The 23,045-nt window shown below is 31.6% G+C and overlaps 1 protein-coding gene across 2 annotated transcripts in view; it reads right to left on the bottom strand.

Annotated features, from left to right (window-relative positions):
• Positions 1-23,045, bottom strand: part of Phip (PHIP subunit of CUL4-Ring ligase complex) — a 122,397-nt gene that overhangs the window by 31,642 nt on the left and 67,710 nt on the right. For both annotated transcript variants that reach the window (XM_078019701.1, XM_078019700.1), the window contains exons 16-24: positions 21,026-21,154; positions 19,396-19,621; positions 15,540-15,677; positions 14,676-14,859; positions 10,929-11,046; positions 8,360-8,500; positions 6,672-6,748; positions 4,674-4,905; positions 105-224 (exon numbers count right to left, since the gene is read on the bottom strand). In XM_078019701.1, the coding sequence (XP_077875827.1) occupies positions 105-224; positions 4,674-4,905; positions 6,672-6,748; positions 8,360-8,500; positions 10,929-11,046; positions 14,676-14,859; positions 15,540-15,677; positions 19,396-19,621; positions 21,026-21,154 (1,365 nt within the window). The remainder of the gene's footprint in view (positions 1-104; positions 225-4,673; positions 4,906-6,671; positions 6,749-8,359; positions 8,501-10,928; positions 11,047-14,675; positions 14,860-15,539; positions 15,678-19,395; positions 19,622-21,025; positions 21,155-23,045) is intronic.

The following is a 23,045-nucleotide window of genomic DNA, read 5'->3' as shown; positions in this document are numbered from 1 at the left end:
TTGTAATCTTCTATAGTTGTGTTTCAAGAACTATAAAATGTTCCAGGTTATTAAACAAACAAGCAAAACAAAAAACAAATAATAATTAAAAAGTTTAAAAGTACCTCATCACCCATCTGTGGCACAAACGGACATCTTCGGGGAATAGTATCTGTAATCCATGTTGATGGTAACCATTCTTCTAATGTCAAACCATTTTCAGTTAGTTCTCCCACAGCCAATCTCTAAATTTGGAACATTATAAAGTAATATTATCCAAAGAAGCACAATAGAGATCATTAAAGAAAAGGACTTTCGTACACAAATTGTTTTCTTTAAACATTAAAAATCTTACTCTAGAAAAATCAGTGGCATCAGCAACAATTATTCAATTAATCCAAATCATTGACAAAAACTAGACAGCAAAACCAAAATCTATAGACAACATTCATATAAGACATCCCCACAAACCCTGAAGTGTAAGCTCTGTGTTAGTTTCCTCCCTTTAAAAATACTATCATTCTTAGGATAGGGTTGTAACTCAGTGGTAGAGCACTTGCCCTGCATGTGTGAGGCACTGGGTTCGATTCTAAGGACCGCATATAAATAAATGAATAAAATAAAGGTCCATCAACAACTTAAAATTTTTTTAAAAAGTATCAGTTTTACAAACACTACTTATAACAAATTATGACATAATTTGAATTTTAAAAAATCCTATTTTTAGTGTTAGAAATAATAAGATATTCTCATATGGGTTAAGTATTCCTATAAGATACAGAAAGCTAATTGTTTCCATGTGCTTGACATTATACTTCTAAATAGCCCGAGGATGTTCCTCTCCCCTTCTTTTGCCCTTTTTTTTGTTTTGTGGTATTGGGGGAGGGGGGGCGGTCAAACCCCAGAGCCTCACACATCCTAGGTAAGTGCTCTGCCACTGAGTTATACTGAGTTGTAAGCCCTCCTCTCTCTTTCTTAAATAGCAATTTCATTCTTGGCTCATGTTAAGCTCCTTGCAAAAAAGAAAATCAGAGTTCCCCTGACCCCAAATAAAATGTTGTTAAGCCATGTCCCTTACTTTTTAACTTTGATGGATAAAAGTAACACTATGCCTCTGAAAAAGGGGTTTTTGAAAAACTTTGCTGAACACCTACAAGCAGCCTTAACAGTCTTGTTATTGCTTCCTTAGACTTCATAAAAATGGAAAAAGAGCCTTTAAAACCTACTATTATAACTAGAGAAACTTTATGCAACTGATTTAAATTGTTGTGGTTCAGTGTATATGCTCTAAGACTTCTAAATTTCATTCTGTTGAGTTTTTTTTTTTTTAACAAAGTAGTTACCACCATGAGTTAATGAAATGTTTACTGAAAGAAGCAATACCACAGCTTATGATTATGAACACTACTGGCATCAGGTAATTTTTTTTTAACTTTTTTTTTAAAAATTACTATTGTCCAGACTGGCCCTAGTTTGTGAACCTCCTATCTAAGCCTCCCAAGTAACTGGGAACTTAGTGCACATCACCATGCTCAGTACTGCCAGATACTACTATAATTGTTTCCCATTGCACATTTTCCTTTTTTTATTAATCACACTATCATGATTCTCAAACACATCAGGAGCATTCTCATCTTGGAGAATAAGGGAGAAGTAAAGGTCTTTCAAACTTCCTATATGGGAGATGAGTTCATTGGAGAATTGTAGGTAGAGAATTTTAGGTAGAAGAGCGTAACTATGTACTCATTAAAACAGGGATTGGAAAGTCATGGTCCACAGTCCAAATTCAGTTTGCCAACTATTTATATAAATCAAGCTTTATCAGAATATAGCTGTACCCATTCATTCATGTATTATTTATGGCTGCTATAAGTCTGTAAAGGTGAAGTAGCTGGCCTTATATGGAAAAGCTTATCATCCCCTGCTTTAGAGACTAGACCTAGAAAAAAAGGGATAGAAGCAGAAAAACAGATGGGAGGCTATTGTAGTAACACAATAGTTCATGGAGGTTTGCATCAGTGTAATAACAGTGGAAGTGGTGCAAAACAGTTAAATACTGAATAAATATAGAAGATAGGGCCAGATTAATTCCCTGATAGAATGGATGTTGAACATAAGGAAAAAAAAAAAAAAGGAATTAAGGATAACTTAAGAAATCTTAGAATAAAAAAACTCAAAAGACAGGAGTTGTCATCAGTGTGATGGTGGAATAGAGCATATTTGAGAAGAAAGCTTGGGAAGTAAAGTTTTGCATATACTAGATTTGAGATACATTATTAAGTCAAATAATATCCAAACAGTTATATGATTTGTGTACAGTTATCAAGTAGTCACTCTGTTATTCACTAAGTATATTACAGTTAGACCCTGTTATGGTTTGGATCTTAAATGTTCCCTAAAGGCATATGTGTTGAAGACTTTAATGCCGGTGTGGTGTGCTAAAATTGAGTATTTCTCAAATTTTCCAGCTTCATGATTTGAAATTTTCTTACTTGGGGAGGTATAGTTAACTGATTCCTTATCTTCTTCACTAAGCCCAACTCAAATCTTTTTTATTCTAGGAGATCATCAAGATGTTCCCATTTGGGCTGGGATTGTGGCTCAGGTGACAGAGCACTTGCCTCACATGTATGAGGCACTGGGTTCGGTCTTCAGCACCATATAAAAATTAATAAATAAATCTATAACAAAAAAATATTAAAACCTTGTTTTTTTAAAAAAAATGCTCCCATTCAATTTTTGCGTTATCTCTATAATAAATCTCTCAATGAAATATATTATTAGATCACATAACATTTCCTCTATTTTTATCTTAGGGCACTGAAGCATCTTGTTAGGCCACATAATTTTTGAAATAAACACTGTTTTACATTTCCTTTTAAATCATATTATTTTATAAACTGTAATAAATATTTATTGACTTAATATACAGAGCTCCAAATGACATGAGAAATAGATGTATATATGTTATGTGAGTACATCACCTAAGATACGTTTACTATATCTCTGAAGAATTTTACTTTTAATTATTATTTTCTATTACCCCTCCCTTTTTTGCTTAATTATAAAAGAATAAGCCTTATGGGAAAATATTTTTGTTTGTTCACACATGTAATAACATTATTTCTTAACTCTAATTCTACATGAGGGAAATACTAAGCCAGGCCTGGTGGCACACACCTATAATCCCAACTAGTTATAGAGGCTGATAGGATTGCCAATTCAAGCCTAGTTTTGGCAACAGAGCAAGACTCCACCTCAAAAGTAAATATGCAAAAATAAATAGAAATACTATTGTGTTATTTAAGTTAAAGATTAAGTAATAAAATAGTTCCATCTATTGCGGATGTACTGGTAGACATGTGAACAAAAATTCAAACTCAGGACAATAAGCTATAGCATCTTAACCTTAATAAAGTGTGTTCCATGCACAGCTCCTGTCATGATACTTTGTCACAGCAAAACAGTGAAATGAAAATATGCCAAACAGTAAACAGAAGATTCAAATGTGACCATGCATGAAGGAAACCACAATATTAGTTTGTGGATAACTATCAAACTAAGAAAGACCAGATGATGCAACCTGTGCTCTTGGGACCAAAGAATTACATTTTTTCTGTGATATATTACTGGCAGATCTCAAAAGTTCATCAAAACTGATGAAAAAGATTATTTACCTTATTAGCCAGACACATGGCTAAATCAATTTCATTAACCAATCTATCACATAAAACAACCACTCAGAATATATTTATCATCACTCACAAATACAAAACCAACCAACCAACCAACCAACCTATGGGCAAATGTGGCAATGTGGCATTCTCTTCAGTAAAGATTGCCCAAACAAAGAACAAAGAAAGTGACAAAAATAGTAGCTATGGAATCCAGATTAAAGTAATTCATAATTATAAAGCTGAAATAAACACAAACTCAACCAAATATGATTCCCTATTATAGTATTTTAGAGAGTAGACAACATGGCCCTCATACTACATGTACTTTGAAGCAAAAATTAAAACAGTCGCTATATTCATTCCCTGGTTAGAGAATTTCAACTCCATAAGAGCAGATAATTTTTTTTCCATAATACTTTTTTTTTTTTTTTTTTACTTTCTTTGCTCTCTCTCGAATTATCCACCGACTTAACAAATCAATACTACTCTCACCTGAGGACGAAAAAATTATGGCTCACACACTAGGTAAGTTAAAGAAGACTTGTTACAACAAGCCTATTTTAAAAATTCAGCATTGAATTCATATTTGCTTTGTGGTCAACTATAACAAGTTTTGTTTTTTATTATGTGATGTTTTCCCTAGAATTTGTTTATTTTTAGCAAGAACAATTACAGTGGTTAAACATGAATTCAATTAAGTAGAAATATACTTTATTTTAGAGCAACTGTTTTTTACAAAAATATATAAATAAGTCCCATCAGATTATTAAGAAAAAAATCTGTTCCTGTATTAAAATTAAATGCTCAATATTTACTTATATTTGTGAGTAAACCCTATTACATGTTAAACATCTAAAAACTTGTGTAACCTAGATGTATTTTGGTATACTTTATACATCTGAGTATTTTCTATTATTACTTGCTAACAGAAATCGTTAAGGTTAATGATATTTAAGTTCAACTACGCTCTAAAAATTTCATAAAGGAATACACAAATTTACAATTTCTAAAATCAACCTTTTGTTTTCTTTCTTTGGGTTTCTTTTTCTTTGGTGATGTTGCTCCATCTTTTTCTTCATTTACTTTTTTCTTTTCCTTTTTAATATGTTTTTGCTTCTGTTTTTCTGATTCCTCTTCATCATCTGAACTGCTTTCTGCTTTCTTGGTTTTATGCTTGGGAACTTTCTTTGGTGGTTGTAAATTTATTCCTGCATCTGCTGTCCAGTCAGAATAATCACTGGAGTAGTCACTAAGAAAAAAGAAGGGATTTCCAAAATATAAACAGAGCATATAGTTTAAGACTTTGCTTAATAAAAAGGGAAAGATTATAACAGAAAAAAGAATAACAGAATAGTACACACTTAAAGATCTAAAATATTTTCTTAATTTTCAAATTATCTTCAAAATTTCTTTACTTTGCATGTGAAGAAATGATATTTCATGTAGGTAAGATTATTCTACCTCCCTACATCTTAGGAACATCTTATGCTTCAAAGCATGCTATGATTCAGAGAAATATAGGTGTTACTCACTTATGTATCATATTTGCCATTTCTTTTCTGTTACCTTTCAGACCTATCTTACTAAAGTGATGTTATGGCAAAATAATCTAGTTATGTTATCTTCTGTTTTAATTTTAGTATGTGAGAATATTTAACTACTTCATTTTAAATAATTTTATAAAAATCATCCCAGGTAAAAATCATAACTAAAATATTTTTAGTATGATTTCATTATGAAATTTAAAATAATCTTTAAGAATTTAAATAAAAAATGTTTTCAGATACTATATTCTAAAACAGGCTTGCCTCAGTTTATTTATGAGCATTTTATTTACATTGAGTCCACTCTTTGCCACTATAAATGGCACATTCCAAATCTCAAGTTGCTCCTCAGCAGTACTCAGCTCTTACAGAGTATCTTCTACCAGTATAACTACAAATGCCAGACTAACTGTTGTCTACAACAAATGTCCTCAACTGCTAAAGCCAAAAGCACTCAATACAATACACTGTGTTTGGTTTGAGATATTCATTTGCATTGCTGAGCAAAAACAAAGCAAACAATTTCCTTCACTGAAATGTTTCAAACACAGGTTAGATATAACCACATGCATCCGTGGAGTCACTACTGTGGAAATTGGAAAGTCCTCAGTTCTAGGATTAATAAAAGTAACCCTTATAGCTTCCACTTAATACTTCTCTTGGTACTTTTATTTTAAGAGCCACCAAGGTGGGAACAATTATCATTCTCCAAGCATTTATTCTTTCTTGCCTTACAAGGTCAGTTGTGGCCATCAGTCCTTTAACAATGTGAACCACCAATATCAAAGCAATCCTCACTTACATGATCAAATGAGATGCAAATAATAGAAAAAAGCTTATTCCCATTGCTAGAAGAGAATTTATTGATAGTATTCAATAAATTCCATTATATAAGATAGTTAACTCTATAATATCTTGTTACTTTCATAATTTTATGCTTAAACATGTCTTAAAGTCAGTAATAAGCCGGGTGCAATGGCACACCCTGTAATCCCAGCAGCTCAGGAGGCAGAGGCAGGAGGATTGTTAGTTCAAAGCCAGCCTCAGCAATGAGGAGGTGCTAGGCAACTCAGTGAAACCTTGTCTCTAAATAAAATACAAAAAAAGGCTGGGGATGTGGCTCAGTGGTTGAGTGCCAATGAGTTCAACACCTGGTACAACAAAACAAAACAAAACAAAAATTAGTAATTAAAAACTGGCATATAATTCAGATTATACATAATAGCATTCAGAAGATACAATACCAAGTAGGCAGTTAAATGGATCATTCTGCATATCTAATTGCACTTTCCAAAAAAATATTTCTATAGAGAAAATAGGAAAAGAAAAAAAAATTTCCTAAATTTTGAAAAACTGAAAGAATCTTTGAAGAAAACTTTTAGAGTTTTTGAAATGTCCTGCTAGTGGGAAAAAATTTTACAGCTTTCTAGTGATTTTATAATAATATTTGGAGAAATCAAAATTCATTTACCTAGAACTGCCATCACTGTGCCATGCTCTCTCTTCTTCTTCAGAAGTTCCACCACTGACAGCAACCACTTCACCTTCCTAAGACATTGAAGACATATTTTATTAAATCATTTTAGAAAATAACATCCTGTGATGATAGAATATCAAGGACAAAATACTAATGATGTTGGAATATTTAAATTAAAACCTTAACACAACTTAATTTTACTCAAGAAGTAAGACAATTAATGTATATGAAGACATAATACTCAATAATACTAGATTCAGACAACTCTCAGATAATTAACATTTTAAAAGCTTCATATCTTCTAAATTGAAACATATCAAATTCCAGTTTATATTTGAAATTAATTTCTACTTTCTGGGCCTTTAAAAAATAATTTTTTTTCTGGATATACTTTCACAGCATTAAAGTTAGGCACATTATGTTTTGCCTATTATTATTAAAATAGTTTTATCATACAAAAAAACAGGATAATCCATCTCTTATCCAAATGGAAAAAGATTAAAAAATAGCAAGACATTACTTCTCCTTAGTAAATATTAATTAGTGAAGGCATTTTCTTCAAAAAAGTCAGGTTTTTGGTCACAAAATCTTATATAACTTCTTTGCTCAAATAAACTTTATGCTCTAATAACAATAGCCCTTCATATTTATTAAGCTTTTACTGTATGTCAGAAATGACTCTAAGCACTTTTGTCTATATCATCCCATTTTGTCTCAACAAAACTGTGTTGGTGGTAAGCAGCAGCTTTAATATAAGAAACTAAAGCTTAAAAAGGTTAAGAAATTTGCCCAAAGCAGCACAACTAGTAAGCAGTAAGGCTTAATTTGAAGCCAGATCATTTTATTCCAAAGCTAAGACAACTTTCTATTATGGTTCACAGTTAAAACTTGGTATGCATATTTGGATCATTCTTCAAGAGGATAATGAGATGTATTATTCATTTGTGATTTAAATAAAATGATATATTTTGGAGGAAAGTTTTCCCATTTTGATGTCTTAATGAAAAATGTGAATTAGGACCATTCCAAAGAGTTCTGAAAATTACAAGTCCATGCTACTGTTCACAGCTTGCCCTGTTCATAGAGAATATACTTAGAGAATTCTCATAATGTCTAACACCACTTGATAAAACACTGCTCCAAAAGTGAATAACTGTCAACATCTCTGAAACCCTGACTTAATTAAGGGGAAGAGAAGTGATGATGAGGGAAGAAAGGTTACGGACATGGTTTTAAGTACTAAATAAGATTGGTTTTGTGACTACAAACTGATTGCCTTTGCTAAGAGAATGTATATTTTAGAAGGGACAAATTTATGGATGCAATTATAAATGACAAATACTAAAAAAAATACACATGCACACATATCCCAACAAGGCTTTAAACGGTTACCGTAATTAAAAACTAACCAAAACTGTCAAAAACCTATTGATTCATTCTTATAGTTACATTATACAAGTGCATCATAGTATTATTTTAAAAGTTTGGTATTAAAGTAAAGGGAACCTGCATTTAATCCCAGCTATACCATTTAATAGTTAGGTGGATCTGAACTCTAAACACCTTTGAACCTCAGAACTCATATATAATGTGATTTGTTTTATGGATTTAAGATTATGAATATATATATATGCCATGCCTAGAAGTTAGTCATGGAAGTTATCAAAGTGCTGAAATCTTACATCTGAAGAACTAGTGCCATTTTCTATCTCCTCCAATGGTCTAGGAGTTTCTTCCAGTGCAGATCTTGTACGATAATTATGTTGATTTGCTTGTTGCTTTTTGGATTCTCCAAGATCCAAGAGATGCTCATGAGCATGATTCTGAAAAAAATAAAATGAAATTTATTCACAGTATGCTTAAAGAATAGACTTCTTAATTTAAAAGTTCATTTTTTCATTATTAAAGGACTCATTCATATATATCATGGAAATGGACTAGATTATAGTATGAACTATATTTCAACATTACATCAAGTTAAATCACAAGATAATACACTGAAATTTACTTGCTGATTAATAAGTTTAAAATATCTTTTTTCCAAGTAAGTGATGTGAAGATTCATGATATAAGACTAAGACAAACAATGAACTCTTTATTTTGTACTAACACCAAATCTATAAAACTGATTTAAAAAAAAAAAAAAGAACAATGGACTATGGGGCACATATAACAGGCAGAGGCCAAATGGAAAACAAAACAGTGATTTAAAAAAACAAAACTATCCTGTCTATGTTTCTTTTACTGGAGATAAATCCGAGAGGTCATCTGTCATAGATGAGAAAACAAGCAATAATGAAACACCTGACAAAATCCACACAGTGACAAAGATTAACTCAACAAACAAGAATATGCATATGAAAAAATAAGTTAATAAAGCAATCTCAAAGGCAAATAAGAAAGTAACATATCCATGAAATATATAAGTAGAGTTTTGTAGAAAATTATGGAAAAAAAATCAATCAGTCTTGAAGTTAAAAAAAAAACTATCACAACTGAGAATGAAATAAATATTCATATACAAGGATACAAGATTTACTCCACATAGATCATCTGTGAAAGAATTACTAAATGGTTTCATAATTTTGTAGAAATTTTGGGAAATATATAAAGATATAAAAAGAAAAAAAAATGTTCAATGACAATGTCACTAATTTTGACCAATCCACTTAAGAATTTAATATATCTTTTTTCTTTCATATAACAAACATTTCTACTTACTCAAATCTGTGTCATTAAAAATTCTTACTGAACTTTTAAAGCTTTATCCATAATACCCACTTCTATAAAATAAATTCCAAATTAAAGAACATAAACATTTTAAATGCCTCAATACATGATGCAGTGAAGGAGAAAGCCAGCTGTCAACCAATATTACTTCTTTCCCTTTCCCACAAACAAACAAAAAAACAAAACAAAATAAAACAAAAACAATTTGCTTTATTTATTGGGCTATCATGTGGCTACATTTTTGGCCAATGAGGAATCTGGTACAATATTATTGAGCAACATCAAAGAGCCTTCCTCAGTAGAACACATGTGGCCCTTTGTAACTTCCTCTCTTGATCATCCATCCTATGACCTTAAATGAGGATGTTGGTAGTTTGTGGCCTGAGTCAAATCCAGGAGTATCAGAAATAAAAAACATTCCAGTCCTCAACAATTAGGGTGCCATATGAGGTCTGGATTATTCACTTTAGAATTTTGATATATTTCCAATTAAACTAAGTCACTGTGAGCTGGGTCAGAAAATCAGTTAACTTTGTTCTTTAGGTGGTAACTTGGACATATAATTTTCCTTGACTTTAGACTCAAAGATTTTCAAGCTAAGGGCAAAGTAGGCAGAACAATAGATTCTTATGATTCCTTGACAATAAAGTACTTACATCTCTCTCTGATTAGGGCATGACTAACTGAAATTCATTGGATCCAAAAATTTTGCCAGAGTAGAATAACAGAGAACCTGGCAGAAAAAGAGGGACAATCCGCCCCTCTTAATGGGAAAACTAAGAACTTTTATGGCAGTATTAGCAGATGTGATTATTTACAATAACAAATAAGTGAAAACAAAAAGATATAACAAAGAAAAAAAAACCCAAAACATTGCTCTAGAGTATGCAGCCAAGACTGAACTAAAGAGCTCATGTTTAGGCAGATTATAATTTATTAGATTTAATGAGTATATATACAAATTGGCATTTGAAGAAATGGCATGCTAGAAGGCAGGAAATGTAGAATTAAAAAAATTAAATGGTAAACCATAGATACAAAGAGATAATCAGGAGTTAACTATATAATTTTATTTCATTAATTATCCCATTTAGAGTATTAACATTTGTAATTGAAAAGGGGAGGTCTTAATATAGTCATCACTAGTATAACTCCCCATTATGTACAAACACAAGAATGGGATTAATGGGCTGGGGATTGGCTCAAGCGGTAGCTCGATCGCCTGGCATGCATGCGTGCGGCCCGGGTTCGATCCTCAGCACCACATACAAACAAAGATGTTGTGTCCGCCGAGAACTAAAAAATAAATATTAAAAAAAAAATTCTCTCTCTTTCTCTCTCTCTCTCTCTCTCTCTCTCTCCCTCCTCTATATTAAAAAAAAAAAAAAGAATGGGATTAAAATTGGAATGGGCTGCACTCCATGTAAGTATAATGTGTCAAAATACACCCTATATATCTAAAAACAAAGGTCATCATACTTACAGAGCAAATTATTAAACATCAAATCAATTAATATTTACCTTTGAAACACTAAGTATTTTATTCTCTTTTGCAACAGTTAAGTGTTTCCTTTTTTCTTCTGACCTATAAGTCTTTATTTCTTCTTCTCCCTTTGCAGTCCGCCATTCTTCCTGCCGACTGAAAGAGAATATTAAAAACTATACAATCTAATGTATGAAATATGATATGTCAAGAGCTTTATAATGTTGTGAACAATCAATTAAAAAAAAAAATAAATAAAAAACTATACATGTTAATTTTCCCCCCAAAGGAATGTTAGCTTTTAGAGAAAGAATGCTGCTCATATTTTCTTTCTGAATGGAAGCATGCGATAAAGTTCTGAGTTTAAATTCTTAAGTCATAGGCTCAGGACATCTAGCATTAAATGACTGGCATACTGGAAAGATAAGATGTAGACTACAAGAAAAACTTTTTCTGCTGTGGTCTTTGGCAAATCAAGTATTAGATTCTGCGACCACAGTTATTCTTAGGGTAAGTATCCTAAGGATTAGAAACTGGACTTTATGTTTTTTAAATTGAGTATAGGATTTGTACTTTTGATAATCTTGTACACCACACAGATAGCTGGAATCCTTAAAAGAGGTTCAACAGAATCTTAAGGTTGAACTAATATAACTCTTTAAGCTCTGAAAGACATTATTTTCTTTCCAGTGAGACCCAAGTTAGGCATGACTTACTAAAAAAAAACTCTATCCAGGCATCAAGATGAAATTGAACAGAAAAAGTTGAGGGATATTAATTCTAAACTTTGATTTCATGAAATCTGAACTTAGAGACACTTTCATTCCTTACAACTTCAAAGTTTTTGAGGTGCAAAGGTATTGAATCTTTGAACTTTCAATTCTCCCAGGAGTTTTCATAATAGGAAAGGATTTAATATTCAAACGCAGAGCACCTATATATTGCTGATACTTTATGACTAGATATCAATGTTATTTTACTTAACAGCAACTTTTCCAATGTGTCTCATCATAATTATAAAGGGAAAATGAGTGAATTTTAAACTTGTGAAAATGACAGGCTTTGGATTTAACTTTTCTTTGTTCTTTAATTAAACTTTTTATTGAAATACTCGTAGATTCAGATACAATTATAAGAAATAATTCAGAGACATTTCTTGTATCCTTTATTCAGTTCCCCTCAATCTTGCAAAACCATAGTATAATAGCACAATTAGAATGCTGATACTGATAACACACTAATCTTATTCAGATTTCTCACTTTAATTTCTATTTACTTCTTTGTGTTTGTTCTATGAAAATTCATCATAAGTGTACATTTGAAAATCCATCACACCAGTCAATATACAGAACATTTCCATCAGCAGGAAGATTACTTGTGGTGTCCTCTTTTAATCAAACCCACCTCAGCCCTGCCTCCCCCCACAATCTTAGCAACTACAAATCTATTCTTCATCTCTCTTTCATAATCTTAAAAAAATGCTCCATAAATGGAATCATACACTATACAACCTTTTAAGATTGTTTTATGTATCAATGGGTTTTTCCTTTTTATACCAAAGTAGTATTCCACAGTGTGGATGTGTAGTTGATTAAACCATGTACTCAATGAAGTACATCTGAACTTTTTCCTGGCTTTGGGGCTTTTACAAAGAAAGCTGTTTATACTTGTATATAGGTTATTGTGTGAACATGAGTTTTCGTTTCTTTTGGATAAAGTAACAAGAAAGCAACAGCTAGGTTACAAGGCATATTTAGGTTTTTAAGAAAGTGCTGACTAGTTTTCCATCGAGGCTCTACCATTTTATATTCTCATAAAAAATTCTTAAGGAATCCAATGTTCTCTACATCCTCCCCAGCATTTGGTGCTGTCACTAAACATTTTAGCCAGACAGGTATGCAGTAAAATTTCCTTAGTAGCTAATGATTTTAATATCTTTTCAGGTGTTTATTTGTATTCTCTTAAGTAAAAGGTCTGTTCATGTCTTTTACCCATTTTCTGACTGGATTGTATTATTTATTATTGAGCTTTAAGAGTTATTTATAATGCTAAAGATATTAGCCCCCTTTTAAAAATATGTATTTGTATTTAATTTTATTCACAGTAATTAGTCTGGTTTATTTAAGAGCCTTTTAGAATCAAACTTTAAATTAGCTACCAGGGGCAAATTCTAAAAGATCCCCAAAGAAAGTGTTAGGGACAAGATCTAGGAAGGCCAAACTAAAAATAACCGCTAAAAAGAAAGCCAGAGCCTTGCTTGACCTTGGGCTTAATGATTAAATACAATGGTAAAGAGATAAAAGAGTAGAGTATTTAAAGAGAAATATCTTTATTTCTCAAGTTTTCTTCTATGTGCAGAACGCAGAACCTTAGGCAAGTGAGCAATCATACCTCTTTACTCATACCTCTCCAGGGGAAACATCTACTAATTAACTGGTATGCTCTAGAAGGAAAATCCAGATTAGGATGGCCCAGCCCTGTGCAACTAATTGCAATGTATATATTCTGCTTTGCACTTTTAAGAAGCAAACAATCCCAGTGGTTTGGAAGGCTGAGGCAGGAGGATCACAAGTTCAAAGCCAGCCTCAACATCTTAGTAAGACCCTGTCTCAAAATTAAAAAATAAAAAAGGGCTAAGGATGTAGCTCAGTGGTTAAGTGCCCCTGTGTTCAATTCCTGGTACAAAACAAAACAAAACAAACAGATAAACCAAATGTCTCATAGAAAAATATGATGACCATCGGCTACTTATTTTTCAGGTTTAGTATTAAGAAGCATAGTCTCCCGCAAATAAAAGTCATATCCTTCAAAACCGTACCAGAAAAAAAAAGTAACATTCTGATTTCCTATGTGTCTTATTCGCCTCTATTATATTTCAGTTCGTTCAGAATTTGTATTGAAAAGTTGATGTTATTTATTAGACTCTTTCAACATTAGAATTAAAAACTGGGAAAGGAGCCAACTAAAAAAGGATGAGTTAGTTAACTTTTTATTAAGGACATCTGTATCATAAGATAAGTTACTACTCACATTTATATCTTAGGTAGATATTTAATCCTCAATCCCCAAGCAAATTCTAAGTATTGTCCAATCAAAAAGCTTAACCTGTATGATTAAATCTAAAAATGTTAACTATATAATCACTATTATATTTTGATTTTAAGAACTAGAAAGTCTTAAAATCCAATTCTCAAAGAATATTACACTTTTTATTATAGTATACAAGTCAGTATTAACTTAGATTCATAAAGACCTCATTCATGAATATTTTAGTTCCCCATAATACACAGTATGAGAAGAGGATTATGTTAAATCAATTTTTAATCCATAAATGCATATTTTAAAATTTAAAAATTTTAATATACAAGATAGTTATATATTTTCCAGTAAATGGTTTTTCTTTATGCCTCTGAATAATATTATATAATAGTGAAATTCATTAAAAATCCCAAATAATATCAAGTATATAAAATGTGTTTAAGATATAAATAAGACAAACTGAGATTTATATATCAATCTTAAGATACTCAATAAAATCTGTTTGTTAAGTTCAAATTAATGGGTTTTTCCTTCCATTCATCTTGGCACATTCCATCTCATACCATTTACATGACTTACTCCTGAAATGAACATATTTAAAAATTTTTCTACAGTCAGAAATAGCTTAAAATACTAGCTTTTCAGATAAATTTAAAAAAATCATAAGGCTGAAAAGATATTTTAAAGACTATAATTCAAAATGAAAGCAAGCAACTATGGTATATACAAATTAACAATTCCCTTACCTGGCAACACCAGCTGACAGCTCAGGTACTACCACCCTTCGACTCCATGCTACAAGATCCCGCTCTGTGGCTATCTCACTCCTTGGTGCATTGCTATGCATTTGCCGTACACCTTCAATTTGTCCACTACGTCTTAGTCCTACATTTGGTGGTGAATGAACCTCTGAGGTAGAACTTACAGATCCTAAGTTTAAAAAAAAAAAAAAAAATTAGTATGGTAAGTTCTATTTAGTCATACTTCTCCATTAGTTTGCAACCGGAGGAAAAAAGTCAAAATTGTTCTATTGTTCATAAGAAACACAATATTATAGCCACTAATTAAATTATTAAATCAGGAGCTAAATCACAGAAAAAAGGTTAATAAAAACAAAATATGGTTATGGTTATTCAGTTGTTAATTCAATGAATCTTAAGTATGAACTGTTAAGACCCAAGCACTATAAGTAAAAATCATTACTTCATAATAAGCAAAATCAAACTGAAGGACATTTATGGTTCAGTAATTTGTTTTGGCTTTTTCAAGTTTTATAAAAAGCAACAATAAGGGTGATGAGCTATTGAAAATGTGGCTGGGAATATAGCTCAGTAATAAGGCACTTGCCCAGCATGTGCAAGACTAAGTGTTTAATCCAAACCATTGCTCCCCCGGCCCCAAAATACCACTCATTTCTAATGTTTTATTACAGAAAACTTGAAAAAATACACACAGTAAAAAAAATCAGTATCTATAATTTAAAGCTTCATATTATGAACATTTTCAGGACATTAAACTACATGATCATTTGACAGCCCAATATTTCATTTTATGGATGTAACATATTTCAGAATTTAAAATATTTCACTTAAAATAGAACTTTTGCTTACCTCTACTTAAGCGACTGGTGTTACCAATACCTGCTTCACCAGAACGTCTGAGGTCTTGTTCTTGTTGTAGTCTTTGAATCATGCTATCCAGGGGACTGATTTCCTGGTTTGCTTGCTGACTTAAAACTTGGTTTAATCCTATAAAATAAGTACAAAGATATTAAGAATATTTCAGAAACTCTTCAAACCATTTTACTCATCAACCTTGGAATCTATAATTAAATGTAAATTTTGTTTGGTTAATAGACCTAAAATTAACAACTATAAATGCTAAGAGTAAAGCAAAGAAAGAAAGAAAAAAGTGAGACAGCAAGAGAAAGCGTGTGTGAGAGATGCATGCACACATACATACCCCCATATTAGTCCATTAAAGGTAATGATTAGAGTGAGTATAACTGCTTTTACTATGTATTTACCAAGATCCAGGCACTCATAATTGTTAATTTAATCAAGTATGTATCATTAATTCTACGTTAAAGATAACAAACAAAAACTAAAATAATTATTAAAACTCATACACCAAGGAAGTGGCAAAAGTAAAATTTCTATTTAGAGCACAGTTTCTTAAAAAAAAAAAAGATCTCATTACCTATGTTCTCAAAAGAACTTTACTGCTTCATTTATGCAACAAATTTTTGACTGTCTACTCTGTGCTAGTAACTATGGTAAGTACTGGGGATACAGTGGTGAATAAGAGATGTCAAGATCCCCACCTTGCAGGAGCTAACATCCAGATGTGGAAAGTAAGTAATATATCTACAGATAAATACACATTGTGAAAGATGTTAAAATAAAGAGGGTGATAAGATTCTTAAGAAAGGGTGGGTATGGGGAGAGATGGGTAATATCTGTGTCAAGTTGGAACTTACAGAAGTTGTTTTTAAGAAGTTAATGCTTTAACTGAGACTTGAATTAGCCATGTGCAAAGGTAGAAAAAGTTCACTCCTGATAGTACGCAACAAGTCCAAAGGCTCTAAGACCCAAAAGAATTCTGTGTATTTTGATTCATCCTACTTTTCTAGCATCAACTTTTACCCATAATAATCACAGAGGACCACCTGACACTTCTATCTTCCTAAAAGAAAATACTACTTGACCACAGAATTTCCACTGTTAAGAATAAACATAACAAAATCTAACTCCTCCTTCAAGCACCAACTAAAAAGTAACCTTCATATTTACTCCACAAAATCTTCCCAAAATACCTCTTGATAGAATTAGCTGCAAACCTCTTTCAATTTCATACCAATCTATACATATCTTAGTAATCAGCCCAGTATGTAACATAAAGAAAAGCTTGGGCAATAGTTAGTTCCTTAAAAACGTGTACTGTCTTTAAGAATCTTAATATTTCTAAAAATAATACAATGCTATATATATATATATATATAAATTTTGATGATGCTGAATAAAATATAAGAATGTAAGACATATGAAAATGCCATTGGAGTAAAGAAAGGAACAGTTAATATTCGATGTGCAGGCATATAAACTAATTGCAGCAGAATTTTAGATTGGGCTTAAATTGGGAAGACAAAAGAATATTTTAAATGTAGTGGGGTAAGAAAGGTACAAGGAAAGAAAAATTACATGTACTAAGCATATAATATTTCATTTTCTAAAATTTTTTTGTTAGTTATACAGACACAATATCTTTGTTTACTTATTTTTATGTGGTGCTAAGGATTGAACTGAGTGCCTCACATGTGCAAGGCAAGCACACTGCCACTGAGCCATAACCCCAGACCTGCTATTTCATTTTACAGGAGAAAACTATAATTCAATAAAATAAAATTATCCACATCACAAGGTTAGAAAATTGTAAAAGCTCAGAGGCAAAGCTGAAATATCCACATGTGCTTTCCTGATTTGCTGTTGGGAAAACAAGTCATGTTTGAATATTGATGAGTAATTGGGCATAGATCAAATTTACAACTGAGGAAACATAAAAAGTGTGCTATCCAGTGTCAATGCAACAAAATTGCATTCGAATTAATTTATTATAATAGCCAAGATTAACTTTTATCTATATTTCAATCAAAAATTATTATTGATCTAGATTTGCAAATATAAATATAGTTCATAATGATGCTACAGAATTTCTGAATAAAAATTTTCTTTTGTTCCATTTTTATACTTAAGAAATCCAAAATAATGATAGTAAAGATTTTTTTTACTCTGAATTTTGTAAATCAGAACATTGAAAAATTTTGTGATTCAGTATAAAGCCATAATTATTGCTAAAGATTCTTCTGTGATCCACTATTAAAAACTAGTTTCTCTTTCATTTTTGAGCTCATATCTGCTTTATACACTAAGAATACCTTGGTGTGAAAGAAAGAACAATGAGCCAAGAAGCAGAGGTAAGGTTATTACTCTGTGATTCCATGACACAATACTGTTAAACTTCATTTTGTCAACTTTAAGGATCAAAATACTATAGATAGAAGGATTAAATATTATATATAAAAGTTTTTTATATACTATTAAATGGAGAAAAAGAAAGCAATGATAATTAAAGTGCACTGATATTTTAATAATAAATGAGTCCTTTCTTTATTTCCCTGTGTCTGAAATCCCAGCCCACATACCTATTTTGAGACCTGAGCAAAATTTGACTCTTGCCCACTGCAGTACCACAAACTGAAGGCATTCTTCTGATTTCAGTCCAATAACCAATATTTCTCTAATAGTGAGACTTCTGTAATCTGAAGATCTGCTTAGACAAATACTAGCTGTTCTCAATTCTTTTGAGTTTATGCAGTATCCATATGCTGAGACACATGACTTTCACATACTTAGGATATCAAGTCTACACTCCTCTGTACAAGTGGTAGCAAGGGCAATACTTTTAATGTGTTTCCTTACACTCCATTCTAAGTGGGCATGCATGTGTCATTCCAAGAGCAGCCCTTTCTATCCATTATATCCATCTTCCATACAATTTCATAACCAATCCTTTACCAAAAAATAAGATGGGTTTGCAACATTGCAATGGGAGTGATTTTACTGTGCTTACAAAATGTAAATTCATTATTTACTCATCACAAAATCCACTTGGAGATTTTGTCCATTATGTTAGTCTAAAACAAAATCATTTCACAAAATTGTTCTAGTTTAAAATAGAACAATGCATAATGATATGACTGGCTCAATATTTATAGAGCTTCTCCATTATTTTCACTTAATAAAAATCAGTGCTATACTTGTCAAATAAGGAGGAGTCTGTAGATCTTATCTCCATTATTTTAACTCCCATTCAATTTGACTTTTACACTCTATTACTTCCCTGAAATAGCTCAACACTCTTCAACCCTATGTTACTTCTCCTAATTGTTTAAAAGTTCACCACTTCTTAAAATACTCATCATTGTGAATAGGCAACCTAGTTATAGCTTCTCTCACATACTTTTAGTCCCTTCAATAATATCAATCACAATTTTTCACTATGCCTTTGTTTATAATTATGCTTACTCATCTATCTAACCCATTCTATGACACCACTGATCATATTTGTTTAATTTCCTACTGAATATCCAAGGCTTAGCAGGTCAGGAACAGAGGAGATTCTCAATAAGTGCTGCTTAATGAATAAAATAATTGAATTGATTCATCACACAGCAAATACAGAGACAAGTCTATTAGTCTTCAGAAGACATAAGTACACATAAACCAAAATTATTGCCATAAATCTCCATTTTAATTATCTAATAATTCTTATGCATTATTCAAAAAACTTATAAAACTCCACTTTTACTTTTCATTTCCTGAAAACAAAGTTTTACTCAATGAGAAATTTTTAAATATTTCAATGGAAAAAAACCAAAATTGGCTGTCTCTGAAAATAAGCACTTACCTGAGGAAGTGACCCCCATCTGCGGGATGAGCTGCTCCTCTCTACAGTTTTCACGACCAGGAACTAATCTTTGATATCTTGATGGATGAGGGTTACCATCAACATCAACCAAAAATGGTGGAGGCATGAGATGGGGTGCCTGCTGAGTCTGTTCATCTAATACAAAATTGTTGGCATCACGGATAAGAGGCCGATAATCACTATGAAAGAACATCTGATCTGCTATCTGTAAAAAAGGTTCAAAAAAGACTGGAAAAATTAAAATTTAGTATTACAAAGATTTACAAGATTTCTAATGAGAAACATTTTAATACAAATTATGGCAATAAGCAACAATTTAAAGGCATTTTCTGGATCTGGAGATGTAGCTCAGATGTGGAGTGCCTGCTAAGCACCCACATGTGAGGCCTTGGCCCAATTAAAAAAATTTCTTTTCTTGAATTAATTGTAGGCAAACTTTGTATTTTTCACATTAAATTTTAGGATCAGAAAAGCAGTTGCTTTCTCTGGAACAGGTAGAGAGTTGTATATATCAAAGAGCACAGGGGTAGGAAAGACAGTGGAATGCGATGGTAATAAGCATTACCCTAAGTACACATAAAAAGACACGAAGGATGTAACTCTACTTTGTGTACAACCAGAGTTATGAAAAATTGTGCTCTATATGTGTAATATTAATTGCAATGCATTCTGTTGTCATATATAACAAATTAATTTTTTTTAAAAAAAGAGCTAACTTTAAAAGTAAGTTATTCAATTTTAAACGTAATAGTAAACTCAAATCTAGGCATGAACCATACAATTCAGAGAGCTACCATATCTTAATTCCTTAGGCATATAGTAAGCATGGTTTATTTACTTATTAGGGTGCTAGGAATTGAATGCAGGGTCCCATGAAAGCTAAGTGCATACTCTACCACTGAGCTACACCCTCAGCCCTACGGTTTCTATAATATTAATATAAAAATTAACATAACAAGATATTCTAAGAGTGAGCATTTTCCCTAAAATTTTTGTGGTAATATAAAATTAATATGCACTCAGCCCTGATACATCTGATATCAAAACTTTATTGGTTGGTTAATTTGTAATGTCAAATTAAAATTTTGCTGTTCTTTAACCTTTTATACAACTCCACAACAAATAATTAATTAATTCTTTTGCCCATTAACTTTAAAGACAAGATCTTTGGTAAAAATAAAACAAGAAACATTAGTTACTATAAGTGGGTCATAAATTTTTAGAGAATCATAAGAAAGTTAAAATTCATATCCTAGGTAAAATGTATATTATTTACATAAATAAAACATTTTACATAATTTCAAAGAGCCTCTCCAAGGACAGTATCTTTCATTTCCAGTTAAGATATGCCAAGTTAAGAACTCATATATAGTTTGGTCTTAAAGACTCAAATCTAGTTTGCTCTAACAGACTCATTACCTAATTACAGAACAGTAATATTTTAAGAACTATCTTCACCTTCCTTTCTAAAACACAAATTACCAGACTAATTAAAATATGGTTATTGACTTAAAAAATGTTGATTTCACCCACTTCAAAACAATACAACTCCTAATCACCCATGGATGAAAAACAAGTAAGGAAATGATGTATATTTATTATACTCTACCTTGTCATATTTGCTACTGGACCCAAAGCCAAAAATTAAAAGATGTCCGTGAGAGTCTGTGCATGCAAAATGCTGACCATCAGGAGAGCATTTGCAGTCAAATACTGCACCATGTCCTTGGCCTTCAATCTGAAATATATTTAACCAACAATCAGAAAATTCCCACTAAAAAATTAGAATTTTATGATAAAAGATGTATAAGTATATATCCTAATGAAGTGAAGATTAAGCACAAGCACAGTACAATAAAATTGGTGAATATTCATGAAAAGTGCCAGATTAACACCCCTGAAAAACAAAGAACCCTATTTATCCACAGACCATACACAATTCAGGAAATAAAAGAACACCAATCTCCCCCACCCATCGAAGTCTGCTTCACGTTTTTAATCCAGACTTAAAATGTAATAAGCCATACATTTCATCTATTTCCATCCATTCATGCCCTTTCTGCAAAGGCTGACAAAATGTAGTAACTGTACCGATTTTTTGATAACTCTTGGAATTAGGAGACAGAGATCACTGCTTACAAAATTCATTTTTTTGGTAATAAATTCCCTGGTGGTCTGACTCATTTTTCAAATGGTGAATTTCAAAGGTTAAAGAAAAGGTTTTTTTTACCTGATAACTGTTTTCTGTTTTCCAGTTCCATTAATCCAGAACGAATGGATTTCTCCCTGCAACCTGTCAATCAAACAGAGGTGGCCAATCACCACTCTGAATTTTTTGCTCTCAGTGCTTCTTCAGACTATGTTCCAGTTGAAAACTTCTTTAGCAGTGTTCTGAAAGAGGTAAAAATTCTACCCTATCTAAAGCACATCTAGGGACTGAATTTCAGAAACAACTGAAATAGGGAGTTGACTCCCTAACTACAGATGATTTTCAACAAATGCAAATTGGATTTCTGGATTAGCAGAATCGGAACACATACACATTATCAGGTAAGAAATACCTCCTTTCTGTTCCGGTATCCACTGATCTAGAACAAATTGAGTATTATTAGTAATATCCCACGAAATACTTGGAAAGAGTAACTTTATTGCTTTAGTTAAAAATCTGGCATAAGAATGGATGCACAGTTCATCAAATACACAAGTGAGTTAAAATTCAGAAGAAGAACAGTTGTTTCTCAAGGAAAGTTTGTACTTTGGTCAAAAGATGAAATATCACTATGAAAAGAAGGGCCCTGCCTAAGAAGTTAATACTGCAAACAGGAATTGCCTCAAAAGACAACTAACTTTTCTTTTCACTTACTGAAAAAGAAGAAATGTATACAATAGTTCTTATTAATGTTGTTTTGGATGGTGACAATGGAAAAGAATGAATAACTTTCCTTAAAATATAAACATATACAAGAAAGCTAATAAACTTGTCTAATGTATAATGCACATAAAAACTTACCATAACAAAAATAAAATGAACCATAAGTGAATAGATTTATTTATTGGATATGAAGAAAATTAGAGAATGAAAAGATAACAGAGGAAGGTAACTGATTATAAGTCTACTTTAAAACAATTCATAAACAAGGAGGAAAAGAACAATTTCTCCTGATTAATGTAAGGGCATTAGTAGCCAAATAGCATTTGCCAAAAAAGACAGACTGTAAGTAGAAATATCAGGATTCAAATTTTCACTTTTCAATGTTTTTCTAGACAAGATTTTCTTTTAAAGTTACATGGACTGTTTTAAATAACTACATGGACAAAGTTTATGTCTAAATAGAATTTTACATCAAAAACTCAAAATTATAGAAACTCCCTTAGCTGTATGTTGTTACGTGATTTTAGTCCACTCAAAATTTCACAAAAACAAGAGACAAAACAAAAAAACAACTACTTTATAAATCCACTCTAGTAAATGCTTCCAAAATGACAATACTATTACAAGACTAGGTTTACAAGTATACCATAGTAGAAAGAAAAAGATTTGAAAGTAGTCCAAGTCAGCAATGCCAAAGGAAATCTAATAGATTTTCATAAGCATGATACGCTTCCTGTGATATTTAAGCTGTTTTGCT

The sequence above is a fragment of the Ictidomys tridecemlineatus genome, chromosome 8, assembly GCF_052094955.1.
Source record: "Ictidomys tridecemlineatus isolate mIctTri1 chromosome 8, mIctTri1.hap1, whole genome shotgun sequence".
Lineage (NCBI taxonomy): Eukaryota > Metazoa > Chordata > Mammalia > Rodentia > Sciuridae > Ictidomys > Ictidomys tridecemlineatus.
Note: the sequence above shows the minus strand (reverse complement) of the source record. Positions and strands in the feature narration are given on the sequence as shown.